The following is a 21,982-nucleotide window of genomic DNA, read 5'->3' as shown; positions in this document are numbered from 1 at the left end:
AGTGACCTCAAGATCTCTAAATTCAGAAAGCTTCTGGAGACCTTTGAAGGGTATGCTGCGTCTGGACAGGATATGGGTCAATAGATAGGGGTCCTCATCACACTGTAAAAGTCTAGATATTGTGTCACAGTATTGGCTTATCTGCCTCATACCTGTTAATCAGTCACTTGGCCAGTACCTTTTTCTTCACTTTCAGTTCCTTGTTGAACCATCTAGAGCAGTGGTTCTCAATCTTCTGACTTCTGTGGAACCCCACTTTATCATTACCGGAACCAGGGGACCTCCACTGAATCATCATTTGAATCTGGGGACCCCTCCACTGAGTCATTACTGAAAGCTGGGGACCTAATCTGATATTATTTCATTTTCTAAGCAGTCGTGGACTCCCTGAGGAGTCTTTTGCAGACCCCGAGGGGTCCCTGGACCACAAACAGGGATTCACTGATCTAGGGTATCTTCTTCATATGCTAGCACGTCTCTCGCAGAAACAGACTGCTTGATAGCAGATGTCAACCAAAAACGGAAGTCCTCAACTGAGGCCATGGTGGAGAAAGATGGGTTTGCCCTTTAAGTGACATACCTATGTCAGTTCGACATAACTTTGCAGAGGTTCTCAAATGCACTTTGTGGGAAGTTTTAGTACGTGACTAGGTAGAGGCTATTTGGTATTTTGAGTTGCAGTGATTAGTAGTATTGGATGAGGTAATAAGAGATTGCAGGTTTTGTCTTGCGAACTGAAGCAGGTCCAGTTATTTTAGGTTAATGATTATCTGGTTTGTAGTTGCATCTTTCATTGGTTTAACAAACTCTTGAAATCGTTTGGAGAGGTGATGATCCAAGAGGATTTTGGCCATCGCATCCAGGAATATTTGTGAGAGCTGGGTTGGCACACAGGTATGTAACACAGCAGGAAAGAGCACACAGTGGTGTGTGATGGTGACTAGTGGCAAGGAGCTGGTCAATCATTTAGTAAGGATGCAGTCTTTCTGGACATGACAAATCTGTCTAAAGATTTTTTAACCATACCAACTTATTGCCACACTATAGCCTGCAGCGAAAGGCTTTGCGGGTTAGACCTGAACCGCAGGCAGAACTGGCTACTAGAACGTTGTACCACTCAGGGTATGTAATAGATAAGAGGGAGAAACCAAGTCAAACATTGGAAAAGGAAGCCTATTCCAGACATTACTGGCCCAGGGACACTGCACTGTCTTCAATGGAGCTCTCAATATTCCAATGTTATATTCTTGATTGAAGCATTGGAATGTTGGGAGCGCCATTGAAATCTTATTTATTATTTGGGGTGGATAGGTCACCACCAAGAGGATAAGACCACCTGCGAGATGCCACATACATTAAATACAATTAACCTGCATTCAATCCCTTGCAACGTGACATGAAGCAGTCACGACTAAATCAAAGGCAATGCAACAAGTATTTATGCAGTGCGCACACAGTAGAAAAACCCTCACAAAACATAAAACATCACAACCAATTTAAAAATAGACATTGGTAGGGCAAATAGGGGTAAAAAGACCAAAGGGCAGAGAGAGCCAATGATAGTGTATGGAACCAGTAGACTGGGACCTAGGTGTGATTGGACGGGGCATCCCTGGCTGGACACACCAAGTGGATTAGACCCGGTGAAAGGGAAAAGTTTGAAAAAGCAGAAATGGACTTCCAATGCAGGAGTGGACTTACTCTTTTTTCCAGAGGTGCTGGGAACTTGAACAGGGATGAAACAAATTCAATCTGATATGTGGAACTGCTGGTTGGATACTTGTCCATGCCAAGTGCCCTTGGAGCTCTAGAGGAAATGTTTTTCAAAGTTTCCAAACTTTTTTCTGGTGACCAACCAACCAAAGAAGTACACTTTTAAGACCCCCAGAACCTAAGAGGGGCACTTTGAGACTCCAGATATCAGGCAGAGGCCAACAGCAAAGCCCAGTCCAGGTGCCTCTGGTTAGCAGGGTACTTCCAGGGAATGCCCTCTTGCAGCTGGTTATGTCCCTACGGCCAATCAGGTCGGTCAGTTAGCCTTGGAGGCCACTTCTTGATCCTTCGTGCAAGGGGGAGCAGGTCTAGGCCTCCAGGGCTCTTCGCAGGTCACACAGAGCTGGTCCAGGCCTCTTCGCGGGTCACACAGAGCAGGTCCAGGCCTCTTCGCGGGTCACACAGAGCAGGTCCAGGCCTCTTCGCGGGTCACACAGAGCAGGTCCAGGCCTCTTCGCGGGTCACACAGAGCAGGTCCAGGCCTCTTCGCGGGTCACACAGAGCAGGTCCAGGCCTCTTCGCGGGTCACACAGAGCAGGTCCAGGCCTCTTCGCGGCTCACACAGAGCAGGTCCCACAGAGCAGGTCCAGGCCTCTAGGGCTCTTCTCGGGTCACACAGAGCAGGTCCAGGCCTCTTCTGTTCTACTACAGGGCCAGAAAGTAGTCTGAGGAGGTGCAGGTCTTGTTGGGCTCTCCCTAGCCAACGCGGTAAATGTTTGTGAGGGCAACCAAACCCACTTTTACAGCAGTTCCTCTTTGCCCGGCTGCAAACAACGCCACAGTGCCCCTCACTCTCAAAATCCTTCTCCCCTTTACATAGCCCCAGAGGTGTGGCCAGGGTAATGACCTCCCTCCTCTGTAGTCACTCAAAACAGGTTCTTGGGGTTGGTTTTCCTCCCACTGGGTTTGGTGCCAGCCTGACAAGGACGAACAAAGCAGAGGCATTTCCAATTGTCACCTAACATTTAACTTTGTGGGTGCACGCCAACTGATCTTGCTTTCTAAAAGTTACATTTCCCACAAATGTAATTTAAAAAAATTACTGTGCCATTGGATTGGATTAGATTTTTTTTAAAGTAAGCCTTTGAAGGGAGTCTGTAGCTTGTACAGATCAAAAGTTTAATATAAACTGTATGATCTATACTACGGCTTTTCCTGTGTGGCAAGTGGAGGAATCAAGGAGGCCTTCCGTAAAGCAAGGCTCAATGAACAGAGTCTAAATTAATGACAGGACGAACACGAGGAGTGTCAAATCATACAATACTTACCATAACCCCTGCCCTGGGACTAATCCATCCCAGCACAAGACAACACACAAAGCAGATCCCTTGTATTAGAACACTCGGGCTTCAGCTACACTGGAGAACACAAAGGCAGCACTGGCACCAGCTAACACTATACACCTGCCCGACCAGTCGAAGCTACAAGAATCTGTGCACACAGCCAGACGCTCAACAAAAAGTCATCCTGTTTAGAAACAATGTGCAGGGAGCAAGATGCAGGTTTCAGAGGGATGAGAAACCAAGAGGAATGTTCCTACATGTTTGTCTCCACATCTAAATATCTTACTTCCACCAAAATCTAATGGCAGCCCCACTACAGGAAGTGGTCACACCAAATGCACAATTTGCCTTTTGAATGTGGGTCCCCCCCCCCACCAGTAATCACCCCTTCCAATGTAGAGTCCCATTCAGTTCTTGCTATACTGAGCACACTTCCTCACACAAGTCCAATGTCCCATCTCCCAGTACATACAGGGCTTTCACTGCTGTCCCAACAATGCAGCCTTAAATACACGGCTAAGTGGCCGGGACCAAGCCATGCAGATACCAACACGGCCAAGAACTAGCCCCAAAGAGACCCAACCATCCCTAGGAACACCAGACGGAGGGCAGAAGAGCACAAACTTACAAAGCATCAACAGGAACTGCAGAAGCCAAGCACTGACTGGCCCAGCGGATGACATAGTAGGTTGAGAGCAGGTGTGACGTGCGCTGTACCAAGTCCTGCTGAACATGGAGTAGCTGTCCTCTTCCAGAGAAGACCTATAATGAAAAAGACACCTACATGAGCCCGGTCTTTGTTCAAACAAACGAGAAACCAATAGTCAGAGTCATGAACCCAGGTCTGTAGCCATCCCCATCAGTAAAACTTCATCCAGAATACAAACCAGGAAACTGCAGCATAAACCCACTTAATAATGAAGGCAAAATCTATGCAGCAAAGCAAAGAACTTACCTTTGAGAACGTTATTTTTGGCAGAGTCTCTCTCTAGCCTCGGATTCCTCACCGCCCTCTGGCCAAAAGAAGCATTTCACAAATAACAGTGTTTTGTTTTAAGCAGAAACATGTTATTGCATTTTTTAAATGGCAACAGTACTTAATTGCAATGTTTAAATACAGCTGGACATATTTAAACATTGCCATATTTATAAAATATTTCTGAAAAATTCTGAAGGGGGGGGGACCAATGATGTTTATGTTTCAACTGGGGGGCGCGGAATTAAAAAGTTTAGAGACCACTGCTGTAGATTGAGCCTTGTGGTTTCAGGTACGGTCCGTCCCAGAAGTGATAGGCTTCAAACCCTGCAAAGACTGCCACAAAGATATCAGTGGTGGACCATCACGAGGTCTGTCTTTGGTGTTTCAGCTCCTGACAACTCACAATTGTGCCACAAACAGGCTTGGGTTAATACGAACACCATCCGGCACAGTGAGACCAATCTGGCGCCGAGCACTGCAGGAAGGCTCAGAAGACCTGGGTGAAGTTGAGGGTGTAAGTACCTTCTTGGTATTGAGGCCATTTCCAAAAGTGAGTCAGCCCACTCCAAGGCACCCCTTTTCCTGCCACTTTCGTCAGAAGTGGAGAGGACATCAGGGCAGCTCCAGATCTTGGTCCCAGTTGCCCACTGTAAAGAAATGCCTCCCTGTTGCAGTTACCCCCCACATTTTGCCTGATACTGATGCTGACTTGACTGAGAAGTGTGCTGGGACCCTGCTAACCAGGCCCCAGCAGCAGTGTTCTTTCACCTAACATGTACCATTGTCTCCACAATTGGCACAACCCAGGCACCCAGGTAAGTCCCTTGTAACTGGTACCCCTGGTACCGAGGGCCCTGATGCCAGGGAAGGTCTCTAAGGGCTGCAGCATGTCTTATGCCACCCTAGGGACCCCTCACTCAGCACAGACACACTGCTTGCCAGCTTGTGTGTGCTGGTGGGGAGAAAATGACTAAGTCGACATGGCACTCCCCTCAGGGTGCCATGCCAACCTCACACTGCCTGTGGCATAGGTAAGTCACCCCTCTAGCAGGCCTTACAGCCCTAAGGCAGGGTGCACTATACCACAGGTGAGGGCATAGGTGCATGAGCACTATGCCCCTACAGTGTCTAAGCAAAACCTTAGACATTGTAAGTGCAGGGTAGCCATAAGAAAATATGGTCTGGGAGTCTGTCAAAAACGAACTCCACAGCTCCATAATGGCTACACTGAATACTGGGAAGTTTGGTATCAAACTTCTCAGAATAATAAACCCACACTGATGCCAGTGTTGGATTTATTAAAAAATGCACACAGAGTGCATCTTAGAGATGCACCCTGTATTTTACCCAATTGTTCAGTGCAGAACTGACTGGTCTGTGCCAGCCTGCTGCTGAGAGACGAGTTTCTGACCCCATGCAGTGAGAGCCTTTGTGCTCTCTGAGGACAGAAACAAAGCCTGCTCTGGGTGCAGGTGCTTCACACCTCCCCCAGGCAGGAACTGTAACACCTAGCAGTGAGCTTCAAAGGCTCGAGCTTCGTGTTACAATGCCCCAGGGCACTCCAGCTAGTGGAGATGCCCTCCCCCTGGACACAGCCCCCACTTTTGGCGGCAAGTCCAGGAGAGATAATGAGAAAAACAAGGAGGAGTCACTGGCCAGTCAGGACAGCCCCTAAGGTGTCCTGAGCTGAGGTGACTGACTTTTAGAAATCCTCCATCTTGCAGATGGAGGATTCCCCCAATAGGAATAGGGATGTGACCCCCTCCCCTCAGGGAGGAGGCACAAAGAGGGTGTAGCCACCCTAAAGGACAGTAGCCATTGGCTACTGCCCTCCCAGACCTAAACACACCCCTAAATTCAGTATTTAGGGGCTCCCCAGAACCTAGGAACTCAGATTCCTGCAACTACAAGAAGAAGAGGACTGCTGAGCTGAAAGACACCTGCAGAAGAAGAAAGAAGACACCAACTGCTTTGGCCCCAGTCCTACCGGCCTGTCTCCTGCCTTCTAAAGAAACCTGCTCCAGCGACGCTTTCCCCAGGACCAGCGACCTCTGAATCCTCAGAGGACTGCCCTGCTTCAAGAGGAACAAGAAACTCCCGAGGACAGCGGCCCTGTTCCAAAAAGACTGCAACTTTGTTTCAGAGGAGCAGATTTAAAGACCCCTGCAATCCCCGCAAGAAGCGTGAGACTTGCAACACTGCACCCAGCGACCCCGACTCGACTGGTGGAGAAACAACGCTACAGGGAGGACCCTCCGGCGACTCCAAGACTGTGAGTAACCAAAGTTGTCCCCCCTGAGCCCCCACAGCGACGCCTGCAGAGGGAATCCCGAGGCTCCCCCTCACTGCGACTGCCTGACTCTAAAATCCCGACGGCTGGAAAAGACCCTGCACCCGCAGCCCCCAGCACCTGAAGGATCGGAACTCCAGTGCAGGAGTGACCCCCAGGAGGCCCTCTCCCTTGCCCAGGTGGTGGCTAACCCGAGGAGCCCCCCCCTTGCCTGCCTGCACTGCTGAAGAGACCCCTTGGTCTCCCATTGGAAACCCGACGCTAGTTTGCACACTGCACCCGGCCGCCCCCGCGCTGCTGAGGGTGTACTTTTTGTGCGGACTTGTGTTCCCCCCGGTGCCCTACAAAACCCCCCTGGTCTGCCCTCCGAAGACGCGGGGGCTGCGGGTGCAGTGTCTCTACCAGGTGTCGGGTTCTTAGAAGCAGGCAGTCGCGGTCAGTGGGAGCCTCGGGATTCCCTCTGCAGGTGTCGCTGTGGGGGGGTAGGGGGGGTGCAACTCTGGCTACTCACGGTCTCGCAGTCACCGGGGAGTCCTCCCTGAAGTGATTGTTCTCCACAAGTCGAGCCGGGGGCGTCGGGTGCAGAGTGTCAAGTCTCACTCTTCCGGCGGGAAACGCAAGTTGTTGCAAAGTTGCTTCTTTGTTTCAAAGTTGCAGTCTTTGGTGAACAGAGCCGCTGTCCTCTGGAGTTCTTGGTCCTTCTAGATGCAGGGCAGTCTTCTGAGGCTTCAGAGGTCGCTGGTCCCTGGGGAGAGCGTCGCTGGAGCAGTGTCTTTAGAAGGGGGAGACAGGCCGGTAGAGCTGGGGCCAAAGCAGTTGGTGTCTCCGTCTTCTCTGCAGGGTTTTTCAGCTTAGCAGTCCTCTTCTTCTTAGGTTGCAGGAATCTGAGTTCCTAGGTTCTGGGGTGCACCTAAATACTCTATTTAGAGGTGTGTTTAGGTCTGGGGGATTAGTAGCCAATGGCTACTAGCCCTGAGGGTGGCTACACCCTCTTTGTGCCTCCTCCATGAGGGGAGGGGGGCACATTCTATCCCTATTGGGGGAATCCTCCATCTGCAAGATGGAGGATTTCTAGAAGTCAGAGTCACCTCAGCTCAGGATGCCTTAGGGGCTTGTCCTGACTGGCCAGTGACTCCTCCTTGTTTTTCTCATTATCTCCTCCGGCCTTGCCGCCAAAAGTGGGGCAGTGGACGGAGGGGGCGGGCAACTCCACTAGCTGGAATGCCCCGGGGTGCTGTAACAAAGGGGGAGAGCCTTTGAGGCTCACCGCCAGGTGTTACAGTCCTGCAAGGGGGAGGTGATAAGCATCTCCACCCAGTACAGGCTTTACTAGCCACAGAGTGACAAAGGCACTCTCCCCATGTGGCCAGCAACATGTCTGGAGTGTGGCAGGCTGCTAAAACCAGTCAGCCTACACGGGTAGTCGGTTAAGGTTTCAGGGGGCACCTCTAAGGTGCCCTCTGGGGTGTATGTTACAATAAAATGTACACTGGCATCAGTGTGCATTTATTGTGCTGAGAAGTTTGATACCAAACTTCCCAGTTTTCAGTGTAGCCATTATGGTGCTGTGGAGTTCGTGTAAAACAGACTCCCAGACCATATACTCTTATGGCTACCCTGCACTTACAATGTCTAAGGTTTTGCTTAGAGACTGTAGGGGCATAGTGCTCATGCACTTATGCCCTCACCTATGGTATAGTGCACCCTGCCTTAGGGCTGTAAGGCCTGCTAGAGAGGTGACTTATCTATACCTGTAGGTAGTGTGAGGTTGGCATGGCACCCTGAGGGGAGTGCCATGTCGACTTACTCGTTTTGTCCTCACCAGCACACACAAGCTGGCAAGCAGTGTGTCTGTGCTGAGTGAGGGGTCCCCAGGGTGGCATAAGATATGCTGCAGCCCTTAGAGACCTTCCATGGCATCAGGGCCCTTGGTACCAGAGGTACCAGTTACAAGGGACTTACCTGGATGCCAGGGTGTGCCAATTGTGGAAACAAAAGTACAGGTTAGGGAAAGAACACTGGTGCTGGGGTCTGGTTAGCAGGCCTCAGCACACTTTCAATTCAAAACATAGCATCAGCAAAGGCAAAAAGTCAGGGGGTAACCATGCCAAGGAGGCATTTCCTTACATCAGGTTAAGACCAGCAGACCCGTCCCCATCACGGACTGTGGTACTTGACTCAGCACTGATGTCCACCCTGAATCCTGGGAAGTTGCCTGTTCTGACTCCAAATGTTGCAGCATGATCATGCCGGTTCCCTGGGCGTCAAAGCCAGAGGAAGAACCCATAGTGCTGTCAAATCAACTTAGATCGAAGTTGCATTCACCTCTTCTGACTGATATGCTTTAGCTACCTCACAGATTTTTCGACCTGAAGTAAAATGAAGGAGACAACACTGATACATTAAAATATATGAAGATGAAAACTTTCTCTGGATCTCTAAGACCTCGACATTCCACCCGACACTGGCCTCAAGTCTCCACGTAGTCCCTCCTATAAGGACTGTCTCCTTCGCTACTGTGAGGAAGGAAGGTAGGGGTTATTGACGTCCAGCTTCTCTAAGTGGAACTTAGAAGAACTGGACTTACTTAGGTTCTGTAGAAAGAGAAGATCTCTTCAGAACCACTCCTTTCAGTTAATGATGAACAAGCAAAGCCACAATCTTGCTCTCCTGCCTGCCTGATGACACAAGCTACCTCCGTGGTACCGACCTCTCTCCTGCAGCACCCAACCCTAGAAAGCCTCATGGTTAAGGCTTCGAGCCGCCAGCTAAACCCAAATGGGTTTCTGATGACCCCATCTGAAAACAGTCAAAAGGTATTGACTTACTTATGCCTACCTCCCCTCCTGGGGTTTAGGCCCTCAGCCAGGACACTCCAGCCATCTCAGTCCTGGGTTTTTGTTTCAATCAGAGTCCAGGTGTAACCCATCTCCTTGCAGTCGGCCTAAAGGCCTCTGCACCAGGTGTTTCTTGGAACCTCCCCTTTTTCTTTTTCCCTTGAGGGTTCCAGGTCAGGGCTTGCCTGGTGGTGTTTGATACAGGCATGCTCAGGGTGTGACCTGTCCAGCCCTAGCATCTTCATGATCTCTTCAAGAGCCTGGAGTTGGGAAGTCTCCTGACATAGGTGGTTGTTGATGATGGTGTTTGGCCAGCAGATTTGGAGGATTTTCCTCAGATATGTGTAATTGAGGGTCAGGACTTTGTGGTGGTCACTACTGTCCTTAAAGTTTCTGCTCCGTGCAGAAGGACTGATTCAACTTTGGTATTAAAAATCCGGATCTTGGTTTCAGAGTTAGGCCCTTGGAGCTCCACATTATCTTTTGCTGAATGAAGGCAGCCCTTGCCTTGCCAATTCTTGCCTCAACATCTGCGTCTGGGCGGTCCTGCTCGTCTATCACACTGCCCAGGTAGGTGAAGGCCTCCAGTGCATCGCCTGCAAGAGGGACTACAGTTGTGCTGGCCATGTTAGCCTTCAGGTTCGTGGTTTTTCCCCTGTGAATGTGGAGGCCAAGTTGTGCCGATGTGGCTGCCACATCGTCAGTCTCCTCTTGCATCTGCTTACGTGTATGGGAGAGTAGGACGAGGTCGTCGGCAAAGTCCAGTTCGTTGATCTTTCAAGGTGTCCAACGGATCCCATTTCTTCTCCTTGCTACAGATGTCTTCATGATCCAATCTACAGCCAGCAGGAACAGAAAAAGCAAACAACCCTGGTGGACTTGGTTCTCACTTGGAAGGCTTCCATGAGTTGTTCTCCATGGACTATCTGGAAGGTCATTCCCTCATAAGAGTTCCTGATGATTTTTAGGAGTTTGTCTGCCACACCGCAGCAGTGAAGGTGTTTTCAATGGGTCTATCTGTCCACGCTGTTGAATGCCTTCTCAGTTGATACAGGGGTGGGTTCCATTCCATCGACTCCTCAGTGATGATGTGCAGTGTTACAATCTGGTCTGCGCAGGAGCTATCTATGCACAAGCTAGCTTGGAGGTTTCGCAACTGACCGTCAACTTGTTCCTCAATTCTGTTCAGCAAGACTCTGTTGAATACTTTGCCTGGGGCAGAGAGAAGAGTTATCCCTCACATTTCTTGGGGATCCTGATGATGCCCTCCCAGTCGGATGCCACCTTTCCTTCTTCCCAGATCCTTACAAACAGAGAAGGGCGTGTCTACTAGCGTTTCAATGGCTGCCTTTGGAGCCTCTGCAGGAATGTTGTCGGGTCCTGCTGCCTTCCCATTTCTCAAATGTTTGATAGCTTGCCCTATTTTTTCTTGCTTGGTCTGCAGCAGTCAATTGGCAAATGTAGGAAAGCTGGCTCTTTATAGGATATATCAAAATGAGATACATCATGCAAAGAATCCCAGGGTTTCCTTACCAGTTGACAGGGGCTTGCTCTAGGAATCCCAAGGTGCTCTTATAGGGGACAGTGTGGTCGAGCAGCCTTAGGTTTATCAGAGAGGAGTGTTAGACACCTGCAAATATACACAGAGTCAATAAATGAGACAACTCAAGAAGGAGATACACACCAATTTACAAAAAAACAACAAGTATTTTTATATAGGTTTTGGCACCAGAATGGATTCATTCAGGTAAGTACAGTTTGTAAGGAAAATCTTTACAGTTGTGAAAAGTCCACAGAGCAATTTTTGGAAGATACAATGTTATCCTATGAAGAGAAAAAACAAATACTGCATTCACGTATAGTACAGAAACATACGAAACCAGCCTCTTGGACTTACGGTACGTTTTGGTCAAGGGTCAGGACCACACCAACGGGTCACAACCACCGATACTGGGACGGCAGAATGCAGAGGTGTAGGGTGGCCAATGTTAGTCAATGGGGATTGATCCTGTTGAAAAGATGTTGCAGATGAGGACTGGGGCTCCAGTCTGGGGGAACTAATAAGGGGGTTCCAATCTTGGACGGTCCAGTAACGTGTGGACAATTTGGGCCTTCTTATCCACGGGCGACGGGTGCAGAGGGTTCTTGAGGCATGAGTTGTCTCCACCGGAGCACTTGTGGTAGAGGGGGCTTATGTGCAGAGGCTGCAGGCGACAGAGGGCCCACAGTGGACAAGTCCAAGGTGGGCATTGCCTCTGGAGTGCTGGGTAATCATGCTCGCATCGTTGATCCACTTCAGCTTGGACTAGGCAGCACGGATGCAGGGGTGCTTTCCGGTGTTGGGTTTTCTGCAGCCTGGAGTCCCCGCAGTTCTTTTGGGGTGCCTGCAGGATGCAAGGAAGCAGGTGCGCTGCTTCACCGGAGTTCCTGGGTCTTTGCTGAAGGCAGGCAGTTCTGCCAGGCTTTAGAGCCACAGCAGCTGCAGGGTGAGACTACTTTGCCATGCGGTCCTCGTCACGTGCTTCCTTCCTTTGCTTTCACAGCTCTTCAGTGTCCTGCTTAGGTCAGCAGGAATGTGCTTTTCTGGTGTCAGGAGCTCCCCTAAATACTGCATTTCGGGGGTAGTAGCCAATGGGCTACTTATCCCTGTGATCACTGCACCCCTTATATGACTACTTTGTGTGGGAAGTGGGCATAACCCTGTCCCAGAGTTCCTAAATCTGCCAACACCGAGAGGGGCCGCCAACGCTCCTTTGAGTGAAGCCAGAGTCTGCATACCAAGGGCAGTAGGCTTCTTTGAACCTCCCTGCCTTGGTATGCAGATTCACAGGTCATCCTGTTGGGGGGGGGGGGGGGGGGGGGGGGGGGGGGGGGGGGAGTGTGCAAGCACCTCTTACACAGCAGGCTTTGTTTTTGACTGCCCGAGAGCAGAAGGCTCTCACCCAAGGAGGTCAGACTCCTGTCTGGTAGTGGCAGGCTGGCTAAAAGTAGACAGTCCGCACAGTGGTAGTTTTCTCTCTGAAGTGCCCGCTGGGTACATGTATAGATATATCCATTAATGGCATCAGTGTGGGTTTATTATTAATACAAGATGTTTGATTCCAAACATCCCGGTTTTCAGTGAAGCCATCATGTAGATGGGGAACTTGTACTGACGAGTGTGCAGCACATGTACTTAAAATGGCTTACTTCACTCACTATGTCTGAAAATCAACAAAGACATAGCAGGTTGTGCTGGTGCCTACGTGTGAGAAAGTAGCCTCTTTCTAGCCTAGTTACCCCCACTTTTTGCCTGTTTTCACTGTGATCCTGCTAGCCAGGGCCCAGTGCTCATAGTGAAAACCCTATGTTGTCAGTATGGTTGTTATGTGTCACTGGGATCCTGCTAGCCAGGACCCCAGTGCTCATAAGTTTGTGGCCTATATGTATGTGTTTCCTGTGTGAAGCCTAACTCTCACTGAAGCTCTGCTAACCAGAACCTCAGTGGTTATGCTCTCTCTGCTTTCCAAATTTGTCACTACAGGCTAGTGACTTAAATTTACCAATTCACATTGGCATACTGGTACACCCATATAATTCCCTAGTATATGGTACTGAGGTACCCAGGGTATTGGGGTTCGAGGAGATTCCCTATGGGCTGCAGCATTTCTTTTGCCACCCATAGGGAGCTCTTACAATTCTTACACAGGCCTGCCAGTGCAGCCTGAGTGAAATAATGAAGGTTGGGTGCAAAGTTCCTTAGTGTGTGGGCACCCTGGCACTAGCCAAGGTGCCCCCACATAGTTCAGGGAAAATTCCCTGGACTTTGTGAGTGCGGGGACACCATTACACGTGTGCACTATACATAGGTCACTACCTATGTATAGCGTCACAATGGTAACTCCAAACATGGCCATGTAACATGTCTAAGATCATGGAATTGTCACCCCAATACCATTCTGGTATTGGGGTGACAATTCCATGATCCCCCGGGTCTCTAGGACAGTACCCGGGTACTGCCAAACTACCTTTCCGGGGTCTCCACTGCAGCTGCTGCTGCCAACCCCTCAGACAGGTTTCTGCCCTCCTGGAGTCCAGGCAGCCCTGGCCCAGAAGGGCAGAACAAAGGAGTTCCTCTGAGAGAGGGTGTAACACCCTCTCCCTTTGGAAATAGGTGTGAGGGCTGGGGAGGAGTAGCCTCCCCCAGCCTCTGGAAATGCTTTGATGAGCACAGATGGTGCCCATCGCTGCATAAGCCAGTCTACACCGGTTCAGGGATCCCCCAGCCCTGCTCTGGCGCGAAACTGGACAAAGGAAAGGGGAGTGACCACTCCCCTGACCTGCACCTCCCAGGGGAGGTGCCCAGAGCTCCTCCAGTGTGTCCCAGACCTCTGCCATCTTGGAAACAGAGGTGTTTGTGGCACACTGGACTGCTCTGAGTGGCCAGTGCCACCAGGTGACGTCAGAGGCTCCTTCTGATAGGCTCTTACCTCTCTTGGTAGCCAATCCTCCTTCCTTGGTAGCCAAACCTCCTTTTCAGGCTATTTAGGGTCTCTGCTTTGGGGAATTCTTCAGATAACGAATGCAAGAGCTCACCAGAGTTCCTCTGCATCTCCCTCTTCGACTTCTACCAAGGATCGACCGCTGACTGCTCCAGGACACCTTCAAAACCGCAACAAAGTAGCAAGACTACTACTAGCAACATTGTAGTGCCTCATCCTGCTGGCTTTCTCGACTGTTTCCAGGTGGTGCATGCCCTCGGGGTAGCCTGCCTTCACCCTGCACCCGAAGCTCCGAAGAAATCTCCCGTGGGTCAACAGAATCTTCCCCCTGCTAACGCAGGCACCAAAAGACTGCAACACTAGTCCTCTGGTTCCCCTCTCATCCTGACGAGTGTGGTCCCTGGAACTCAGCAACTCTGTCCAAGTGACTCCCACAGTCCAGTGACTCTTCAGTCCAAGTTTGGTGGAGGCAAGTCCTTGCCTTCCCACGCTAGACTGCATTGCTGGGTACCGCATGATTTGCAGCTGCTCCGGCTCCTGTGCACTCTTCCAGGATTTCCTTTGTGCACAGCCAAGCCTGGGTCCCGGCACTCCTTCCTGCAGCGAACAACCTTCTGAATTGTCCTCCGGCGTCGTGGGACTCCCTTTCGTGACTTCGCGTGGACTCCGGTTCACTTTACATCTAAGTGCCTGTTCAGGTACTTTTGCAGGTGCTGCCTGCTTCTGTGAGGGCTGCCTGAGTTGCTGGGTGCCCCCTCTGTCTCCTCCTCCAAGTGGCGACATCCTGGTCCCTCCAGGGACCCAGCAGCACCCAAAAACCTCTACCGCGACCCTTGCAGCTAGCAAGACTTGTTTGCGATCTTTCTGCATGCGAACAACTCAGCAAGCTTCATCGCGACGTGGGACATCAGTCTTCCAAAGGAGAAGTTCCTAGTCCGTTTCCTTCTTGCAGAACTCCAAGCTTCTTCCAACCAGTGGCAGCTTCCGTGCACCTTCAGCTGGCATTTCCTGGGCTCCTGCCCACTCTCGACACTGTTGCGACTATTGGACTTGGTCCCCTTGTCTTACAGGTACTCAGGTCCAGAAACCCACTGTTGTTGCATTGCTGGTGTTTGTTCTTCATGCAGAATCCCCCTATCACGACTTCTGTGCTCTCTGGGGGTAATAGGTGCACTTTACACCTACCTTTCAGGGTCTTGGGGTGGGGTATTTTTCTAACCCTCACTGTTTTCTTACAGTCCCAGCAACCCTCTACAAGCTCACATAGGTCTAGGGTCCATTCGCGGTTCGCATTCCACTTTTGGAGTATATGGTTTGTGTTGCCCCTATATCATGTGCTCCTATTGCAATCTACTATAACTTTACACATTGCATGCATTACTTCCTTTTGCTATTATCTGCATAATTTTGGTTTGTGTACATATATCTTGTGTATATAACTTATCCTCATACTGAGGGTACTCACTGAGATACCTTTGGCATATTGTCATAAAAATAAAGTACCTTTATTTTTAGTATATCTGTGTATTGTGTTTTCTTATGATATTGTGCATATGACACCAGTGGTATAGTAGGAGCTTTGCATGTCTCCTAGTTCAGCCTAAGCTGCTTTGCCATAGCTACCTTCTATCAGCCTAAGCTGCTAGAAACACTTCTTCTACACTAATAAGGGATAACTGGACCTTGCACAAGGTGTAAGTACCTCTGGTACCCACTACAAGCCAGGCCAGCCTCCTACACTACGCCAATGTCGATGCTCAACAGGACCACACTTTCTAGCACTGTTATGAGATCAGTAGCATCACCTTCAATGATCGGCACAAATCAACCATATTCTCAGTGATATCTGTGCAGATCCATCATGAAGCCATAAAATACCCAACTCATACGCCGCAAAGACCAAAATCCAGCTTCGTAGGCCCGGTGGGTCTCATTCGTGGCCTTTTAAAATGGCCTGATATGCTGAGGAACTCTTTCTTTGCCTTGACAAAAGGCCATGACTGGAGAGCAACTCTTCACTTCAAGATAGTGACCAAACTCCATGCCATCAGCTCTACCTGCTACTTGGAAATCCTCCTTGCTAAAATTACCACATAAAATCCGCTTAGCTGGTTGGAATACATTAACAATATCTACTCAGAGCCTCCATTTAAGTCATTTTACTAACTGGCGATCCATGCAATCTGTCTGCCACACTACGGTCACGTGACCCTTTAGCGGGAGATCTTCACTACAATGTGTTAGGTTAGTAAGTCAGGGGTCTGTCTCCCAAGATTTTCAAACCCTACAAATGGATGTGAGGTTGGACCCTCAAGCCAGCCACCGTAACTCACAGAGAGGCACCTCCAGAAACCCATTTATCAAACCTCAGGAGGTGAAGGATCACCTCAGGGTTTATGTGCAACCATGGAGGTCTCTACCTTTTAACATCCCCCAATGGTCGCCCACAGGACGCACATACATCCTGACCAAAATAACCTGACTGCATCAGACTTATCTCCTATTTGATCTTTATGAATGTCCTCCCTCATGGTTACCTCCATAGTGCTTTGAAAAGACCAATAACGACACTTTAAAAAAATGCAAATAAAACAAAGTCCTCCCAAGGAGGTGGAACTTACGGAATCGCCCAGCTTGAGGAGCAGCTGCTGCAGGATGAGTAGGTCCCGGCAGATCATGAAGCGCGTGTTTGCGATCTGGACCACAGCCTGGCACACCACGTGTGCCGCAGCCACGCTCCCAAAGAGCTGGGAGATGTTGAGGCGCACGTTCAGAGGTTGAGCTGCACAAAACAAATAAAGGCTATAAGTCACCAGGACTGCACTTACACTCCAGCAGAAGGACAATACGTGAGCTTCTGAAATCTTGAAGGAACAAGCATTGCAAATGCTCATCACTACACTTCTGGTTACACAGCCTTTCCCACCATCAAGGAGGCAGCCAGAAGATACGCGTCTCTCCTGCGTCGCAGCATTACCGCCTGCCTCAATGCAGAGCAAGCTCCCTCCATGTTTCACCTGCAAGGTCATCTTGGAGTGAATGTGTTTGATGGAGGAGGTGGGTTATAGGGGCACTGGCGGATGGGAGAAGATCCTAGAAGCTCATGACTCCACAGAAGGTGTGAGGGCGCAGTGACCCAGTGTAAGCAAGGCATAACAGGGGAAGGGCGAAGTCTTCAGTACCAGTTCTTGGCTGCAGTCAGACAGGTTTTTTTTTATTTTTTATTGAGAGAAGAGGTTACAAAAGACCATTGAAGACTCCTACCGTTCCCTACTGTGGATGCTGACAGAGCAATCAAAGTTCCTGAGCAGGATCAGGTGTGAACTCCATCTAAAAAGGGTGACCAAGAGACTGGACCTTGAAAAGGCCTGGAGATTAATGTGGAGGATCCAGGGGGGAAGAGTCCCATATTCTCACATAAGCTGTATATTTGCTGACTAACCACATCCTTCCTAAGTGAGAGGTGGGTCCAATCACTTTCTTCCGAGTCTTTTGTGCAAGGAAGGGCCACTATCTGACCCAGGCCTGTTGGTGTGGCTGACATGGAGGGGTTTACAGGCTCAAGGAGCCCAGGCCTGTTGGTGTGTCTGACATGGAGGGGTTTACAGGCTCAAGGAGCCCAGGCCTGGTGGTGTGACTGACATGAAGGGGTTTACAGGCTCAAGGAGCCCAGGCCTGTTGGTGTGGCTGACATGGAGGGGCTTACAGGCTCAAGGAGCCCAGGCCTGTTGGTGTGGCTGACATTGAGGGGTTTACAGGCTCAAGGAGCCCAGGCCTGGTGGTGTGACTGACATGAAGGGGTTTACAGGCTCAAGGAGCCAAGGCCTGTTGGTGTGGCTGACATGGAGGGGCTTACAGGCTCAAGGAGCCCAGGCCTGTAGGTGTGTCTGACATGGACGGGCTTACAGGCGGCTCAAGGAGCCCAGGCCTGTTGGTGTGGCTGACATGGAGGGGCTTACAGGTGGCTCAAGGAGCCCAGGCCTGTTGTTGTCGCTGACATGGAGGGGTTTACAGGCTCAAGGAGCCCAGGCCTGGTGGTGTGACTGACATGAAGGGGTTTACAGGCTCAAGGAGCCCAGGCCTGTTGGTGTGGCTGACATGGAGGGGCTTACAGGCTCAAGGAGCCCAGGCCTGTTGGTATGGCTGACATGGAGGGGCTTACAGGCGGCTCAAGGAGCCCAGGCATGTTGGTGTGGCTGACATGGAGGGGCTTACAGGTGGCTCAAGGAGCCCAGGCCTGTAGGTGTGTCTGACATGGACGGGTGTACAGGCTCAAGGAGCCCAGGCCTGTAGGTGTGTCTGACATGGACGGGTGTACAGGCTCAAGGAGCCCAGGCCTGTAGGTGTGTCTGACATGGACGGGTGTACAGGCTCAAGGAGCCCAGGCCTGGTGGTGTGACTGACATGAAGGGGTTTACAGGCTCAAGGAGCCCAGGCCTGTTGGTGTGGCTGACATGGAGGGGCTTACAGGTGGCTCAAGGAGCCCAGGCCTGTTGGTGTGGCTGACATGGAGGGGCTTACAGGTGGCTCAAGGAGCCCAGGCCTGTTGTTGTCGCTGACATGGAGGGGCTGACATGGAGGGGTTTACAGGCTCAAGGAGCCCAGGCCTGTTGGTGTGGCTGACATGGAGGGGCTTACAGGCTCAAGGAGCCCAGGCCTGTTGGTATGGCTGACATGGAGGGGCTTACAGGCGGCTCAAGGAGCCCAGGCCTGTTGGTGTGGCTGACATGGAGGGGCTTACAGGTGGCTCAAGGAGCCCAGGCCTGTAGGTGTGTCTGACATGGACGGGTGTACAGGCTCAAGGAGCCCAGGCCTGTAGGTGTGTCTGACATGGACGGGTGTACAGGCTCAAGGAGCCCAGGCCTGGTGGTGTGACTGACATGAAGGGGTTTACAGGCTCAAGGAGCCCAGGCCTGGTGGTGTGACTGACATGAAGGGGTTTACAGGCTCAAGGAGCCCAGGCCTGTTGGAGTGGTTGACATGGAGGGGCTTACAGGCGGCTCAAGGAGCCCAGGCCTGTTGGTGTGGCTGACATGGAGGGGCTTACAGGCGGCTCAAGGAGCCCAGGCCTGTAGGTGTGTGTGACATGGACGGGTGTACTTGCTCAAGGAGTGTACCACGGGCCCTACTATCCTTAAAGTGCTCAGGGGCCGAATCTACTTCCTCATCACAAATGAGCGATTAAAGTCATGTCCATTAGGGTGGACTGAACATCCCTAGAGAAGTCCTTGGACCTCATGCAGGATTGCATCCCCACAGCCAAACTAGTGCCAATAGCCCTGTCAAGGCAATCTGTGGTGCCCATCACACAGCAGATGGTAAATGTAGCTGTGTCACAGCCATCCTGAAGGCTCTGCATGAGGACAGAATGAAAGTCATCACGGACACCAGGAAAGTGTTGTGCGCACAGATCCACACGGACATTAGTATAATGTCCTAAAAGGCACCTGGCATTAAAAGAACATAATGCCAAATGTATTGAAGAAAACATGCGTTTCCCAAAGGTGTCCAGGCACTTTGATTTCCTGTCCGGTGGAGGGGTAGGGAATGCATTAGGGTTGGCCTTGCTTTTTGAGGTATGCATGATTAGGCTTTCAGACATGGAGCAGTAATTCAGAGAGGCTGAACCACCCGGGGCTGGATGGTGGCATTGTTCTGTGTTCACCGGGGGTCTGGAACAAGGTGCTGCTGAAGCACAGGGCAGGGTGCCTGCAAGGCCTTTCTTAAGAACAGTAGTCTCAGCCTTGGTAAATGGTGGTTGAGAACTTCAGCAGTTTTTCGTATGACCATTGGATGAGATGCTTTTTTCCTTGGCAGGCCTGAGGGGAAAAACGAACCCAGTGTCTGGTGAAGTATCCAAACAACTGGCGCCCTCATACCAATAGTCCTGTGTGTCTAGCTGGGCAAATACATCTCCAGCATCTTAAACATTGCCAGAATCCATTCTAAATAAAGGATGCAGACTTTGAGCCCATTCCAGGGGCAAGGGCAGAGAATCGGAGTCTGATGGGTGCCGAAAAGCTGCAGTCAAAGGGGGATTAGGATGCAGGCTTGGTCAAAGTGATGCCGACTCGGAAAGCACATTATTTTGTTGTCTGGGATCAAAGTATAGGCTCCAGGGTCCGGCATGAGTGTAGGAAGCTGGCCCTTTAGGTAGTGTGCTATTACCGTGTGAAGGGTTTAGGGGTTCCCCAGTTAGTGGACAGGGCTTGCTATGCAATCCCAAAGTGCACAAATTAGCGGTAGTGTGGGCGAGCAGCCAGAGGTTTAACAGATGAGTGCAAGACATCTACAAATACACACAACAGTCAATAAATGAGAGACGACTCAAGAAGGAGATCCACACCAATTTATAAAAATAGCAAGTATCTTTATATTTGTTTAGGCATCAGAGAAAATCATTCGGGTAAGTACATTTTTAAATAGGAATTATTTTCAGTTTAAAAAGTGGTCGCACTGCAATTTCTGAGATGTGCAATGTTATCCTATGGGAAGTTCTCCAATCAGGTACTGTTTGACAACTTACAGGACCAATCTCCATGAGTTAAGTTTAGTACTGGACAAGGGTCAGGACCACACCAACATGTCCCTCTAGGCAGCACTAGGGCAGCCAGGTGCAGAGGTGTAGTACAGCGTCGGGGCCCAATGTATTTAAAAGGAGATCAGTCTTTGTGGAAAAAGGCTGCAGGCTCTGGCTAGGAGGCCAGTCAAAGACAACCGTCCGGTAGGTTACAAAAGTGGGGTGCACGGGACGTGGGAGAACCTTTTGTCCTCTCCTGGTCAGAGGCGACAGGTGCAGGTGTCCTTTGGCATTGGTTGTCTGTGTCCGGGAGCACTTGCGGTTGAGGGGTCCTGTGGTCAGAGGCTGTGGTAGTTATCAGGGGATCTAGGAGGGGTAAAACCGCAGTGGACTCGAACTCCGGAGATCTGGGGGACTGTTTACACCAAGAGCCCACTTCGACGCGGGCCAAAGGCAACAGGAGGTTGTTTTTGGTCTTGGGATCCTCTCATCACAAAAGCTGCGGATGGGGCCTGTGTGCAGCGACTGGAGGAGACTCCTGGAAGTGTAGGAGGGGTGACACCACTGTGGAGTCAGACTCTGGAGTGGGGAACCTTGTTGGCGCTGGTGGTCCACTTCCCCCGGAGGTCGGAGATGGCAGGTGCAGTGGTGACTTCAGAAGTCAGGTCTTGGGTGTGCAAGAGGCTTCAGAGTCCCTTCTTTTGAGCTTTTTGGAGCACAGGTCTGCTGTTCACTGGCGGTCTTGAGTCTTTATTGAAGGCAGGCATTCCTCCCAGGTTTCTGGAGTCACAGCAGCAGGATGAGTCGACTTTGGTGCAGATTTCAACGAGGGATGCAGACAGGCTGGCAGGGGTTGGTTCTTTTCTCCTCTTTTGCTTGTGCAGCTCTTTGTCCTTGGTCTTCTTAGGTCGTCAGGATCTGCTCCTCTGGTGCCAGGGGTTCCCCTAAATTCTGAACTTCGGCATAACCCTGTCCAAGAATTCGTATGTAGGCCATGACAAAGATGGATACTTCTGAAGTCATGTCCACCGCGCAGTAGCCCATCTTAGGGGTGGTACTAGCCTGGAGGTGGCACGCCTGCCTGACTAGCTAATTTTCCCACCTGTCCAGGTGCAAATGGGCTCTGGACAGGTGGGGTGGCTTCCTCTCCTCCGAGGGGAGCCAAATTCACATTTCAAAGGCAGCAGCCCTTTGAGGCTTCCTGCCTTGAAGGCTAATGAGCGGGTCATCCTGTGGAAGGGGGTGTTACACAGTCTTCCTGGAAAGGCTTTTGTTCTGGACCTCCTAAGAGAAGGCGGCTCTCACCCTAGGGGTCCAGAAGGATGTCTCAGTGGCAGGCTGGCAGAAACCAGTCTGAGCACACTAAAGGATGGGTAATGTTTCAGGGGGCAACTATGAAGTGCCCTGTGGGTGCATTTATTTGTAAATCCAACACTGGCATCAGTGTGGGTTCACCAATATGAGGTGTTTGATACCTAACAGCCCTATCTTCAGTGAAGCCCTCATGTAGCTGGGGACCAGTGTCCAGCACGTGCATTTAAAATGGCTTCCCTGCTCACTCGCTATGTTGATAGTCAAAGATATAGCAGGGGCATAGCTGCTCATGCAGATATGTCCTCACATGTAATATAGTGCACCGTGCCTTAGGGCTGAAAGGCCTGCTAGAGAGGTGACTTACATAATGCATGCAGTGTCAGGGGACATAGCACACAACCTGTATGCCATGTTTTATCACTTTGGTCTGCACCAAGGCATGCAGCCTGCAATGGCAACCTCTCATGTGCTTGGTGAGGGGTCCCCTAGGGTGGCACAATTCATG

General features: G+C 50.7%; 1 protein-coding gene across 1 annotated transcript in view; it reads right to left on the bottom strand.

Annotated features, from left to right (window-relative positions):
- The window catches only part of NUP160 (nucleoporin 160), a 325,024-nt gene that overhangs the window by 183,294 nt on the left and 119,748 nt on the right, over positions 1–21,982 (bottom strand). Inside the window, exons 13-14 of the mRNA XM_069226465.1 lie at positions 16,265–16,425; positions 3,685–3,818 (exon numbers count right to left, since the gene is read on the bottom strand). Of these exons, the coding sequence (XP_069082566.1) occupies positions 3,685–3,818; positions 16,265–16,425 (295 nt within the window). The remainder of the gene's footprint in view (positions 1–3,684; positions 3,819–16,264; positions 16,426–21,982) is intronic.

This window comes from Pleurodeles waltl, chromosome 3_1 (genome assembly GCF_031143425.1).
Source record: "Pleurodeles waltl isolate 20211129_DDA chromosome 3_1, aPleWal1.hap1.20221129, whole genome shotgun sequence".
NCBI lineage: Eukaryota > Metazoa > Chordata > Amphibia > Caudata > Salamandridae > Pleurodeles > Pleurodeles waltl.
The sequence above is the reverse complement of the archived record's forward strand: the minus strand, read 5'-3'. Positions and strand labels throughout refer to the sequence as shown.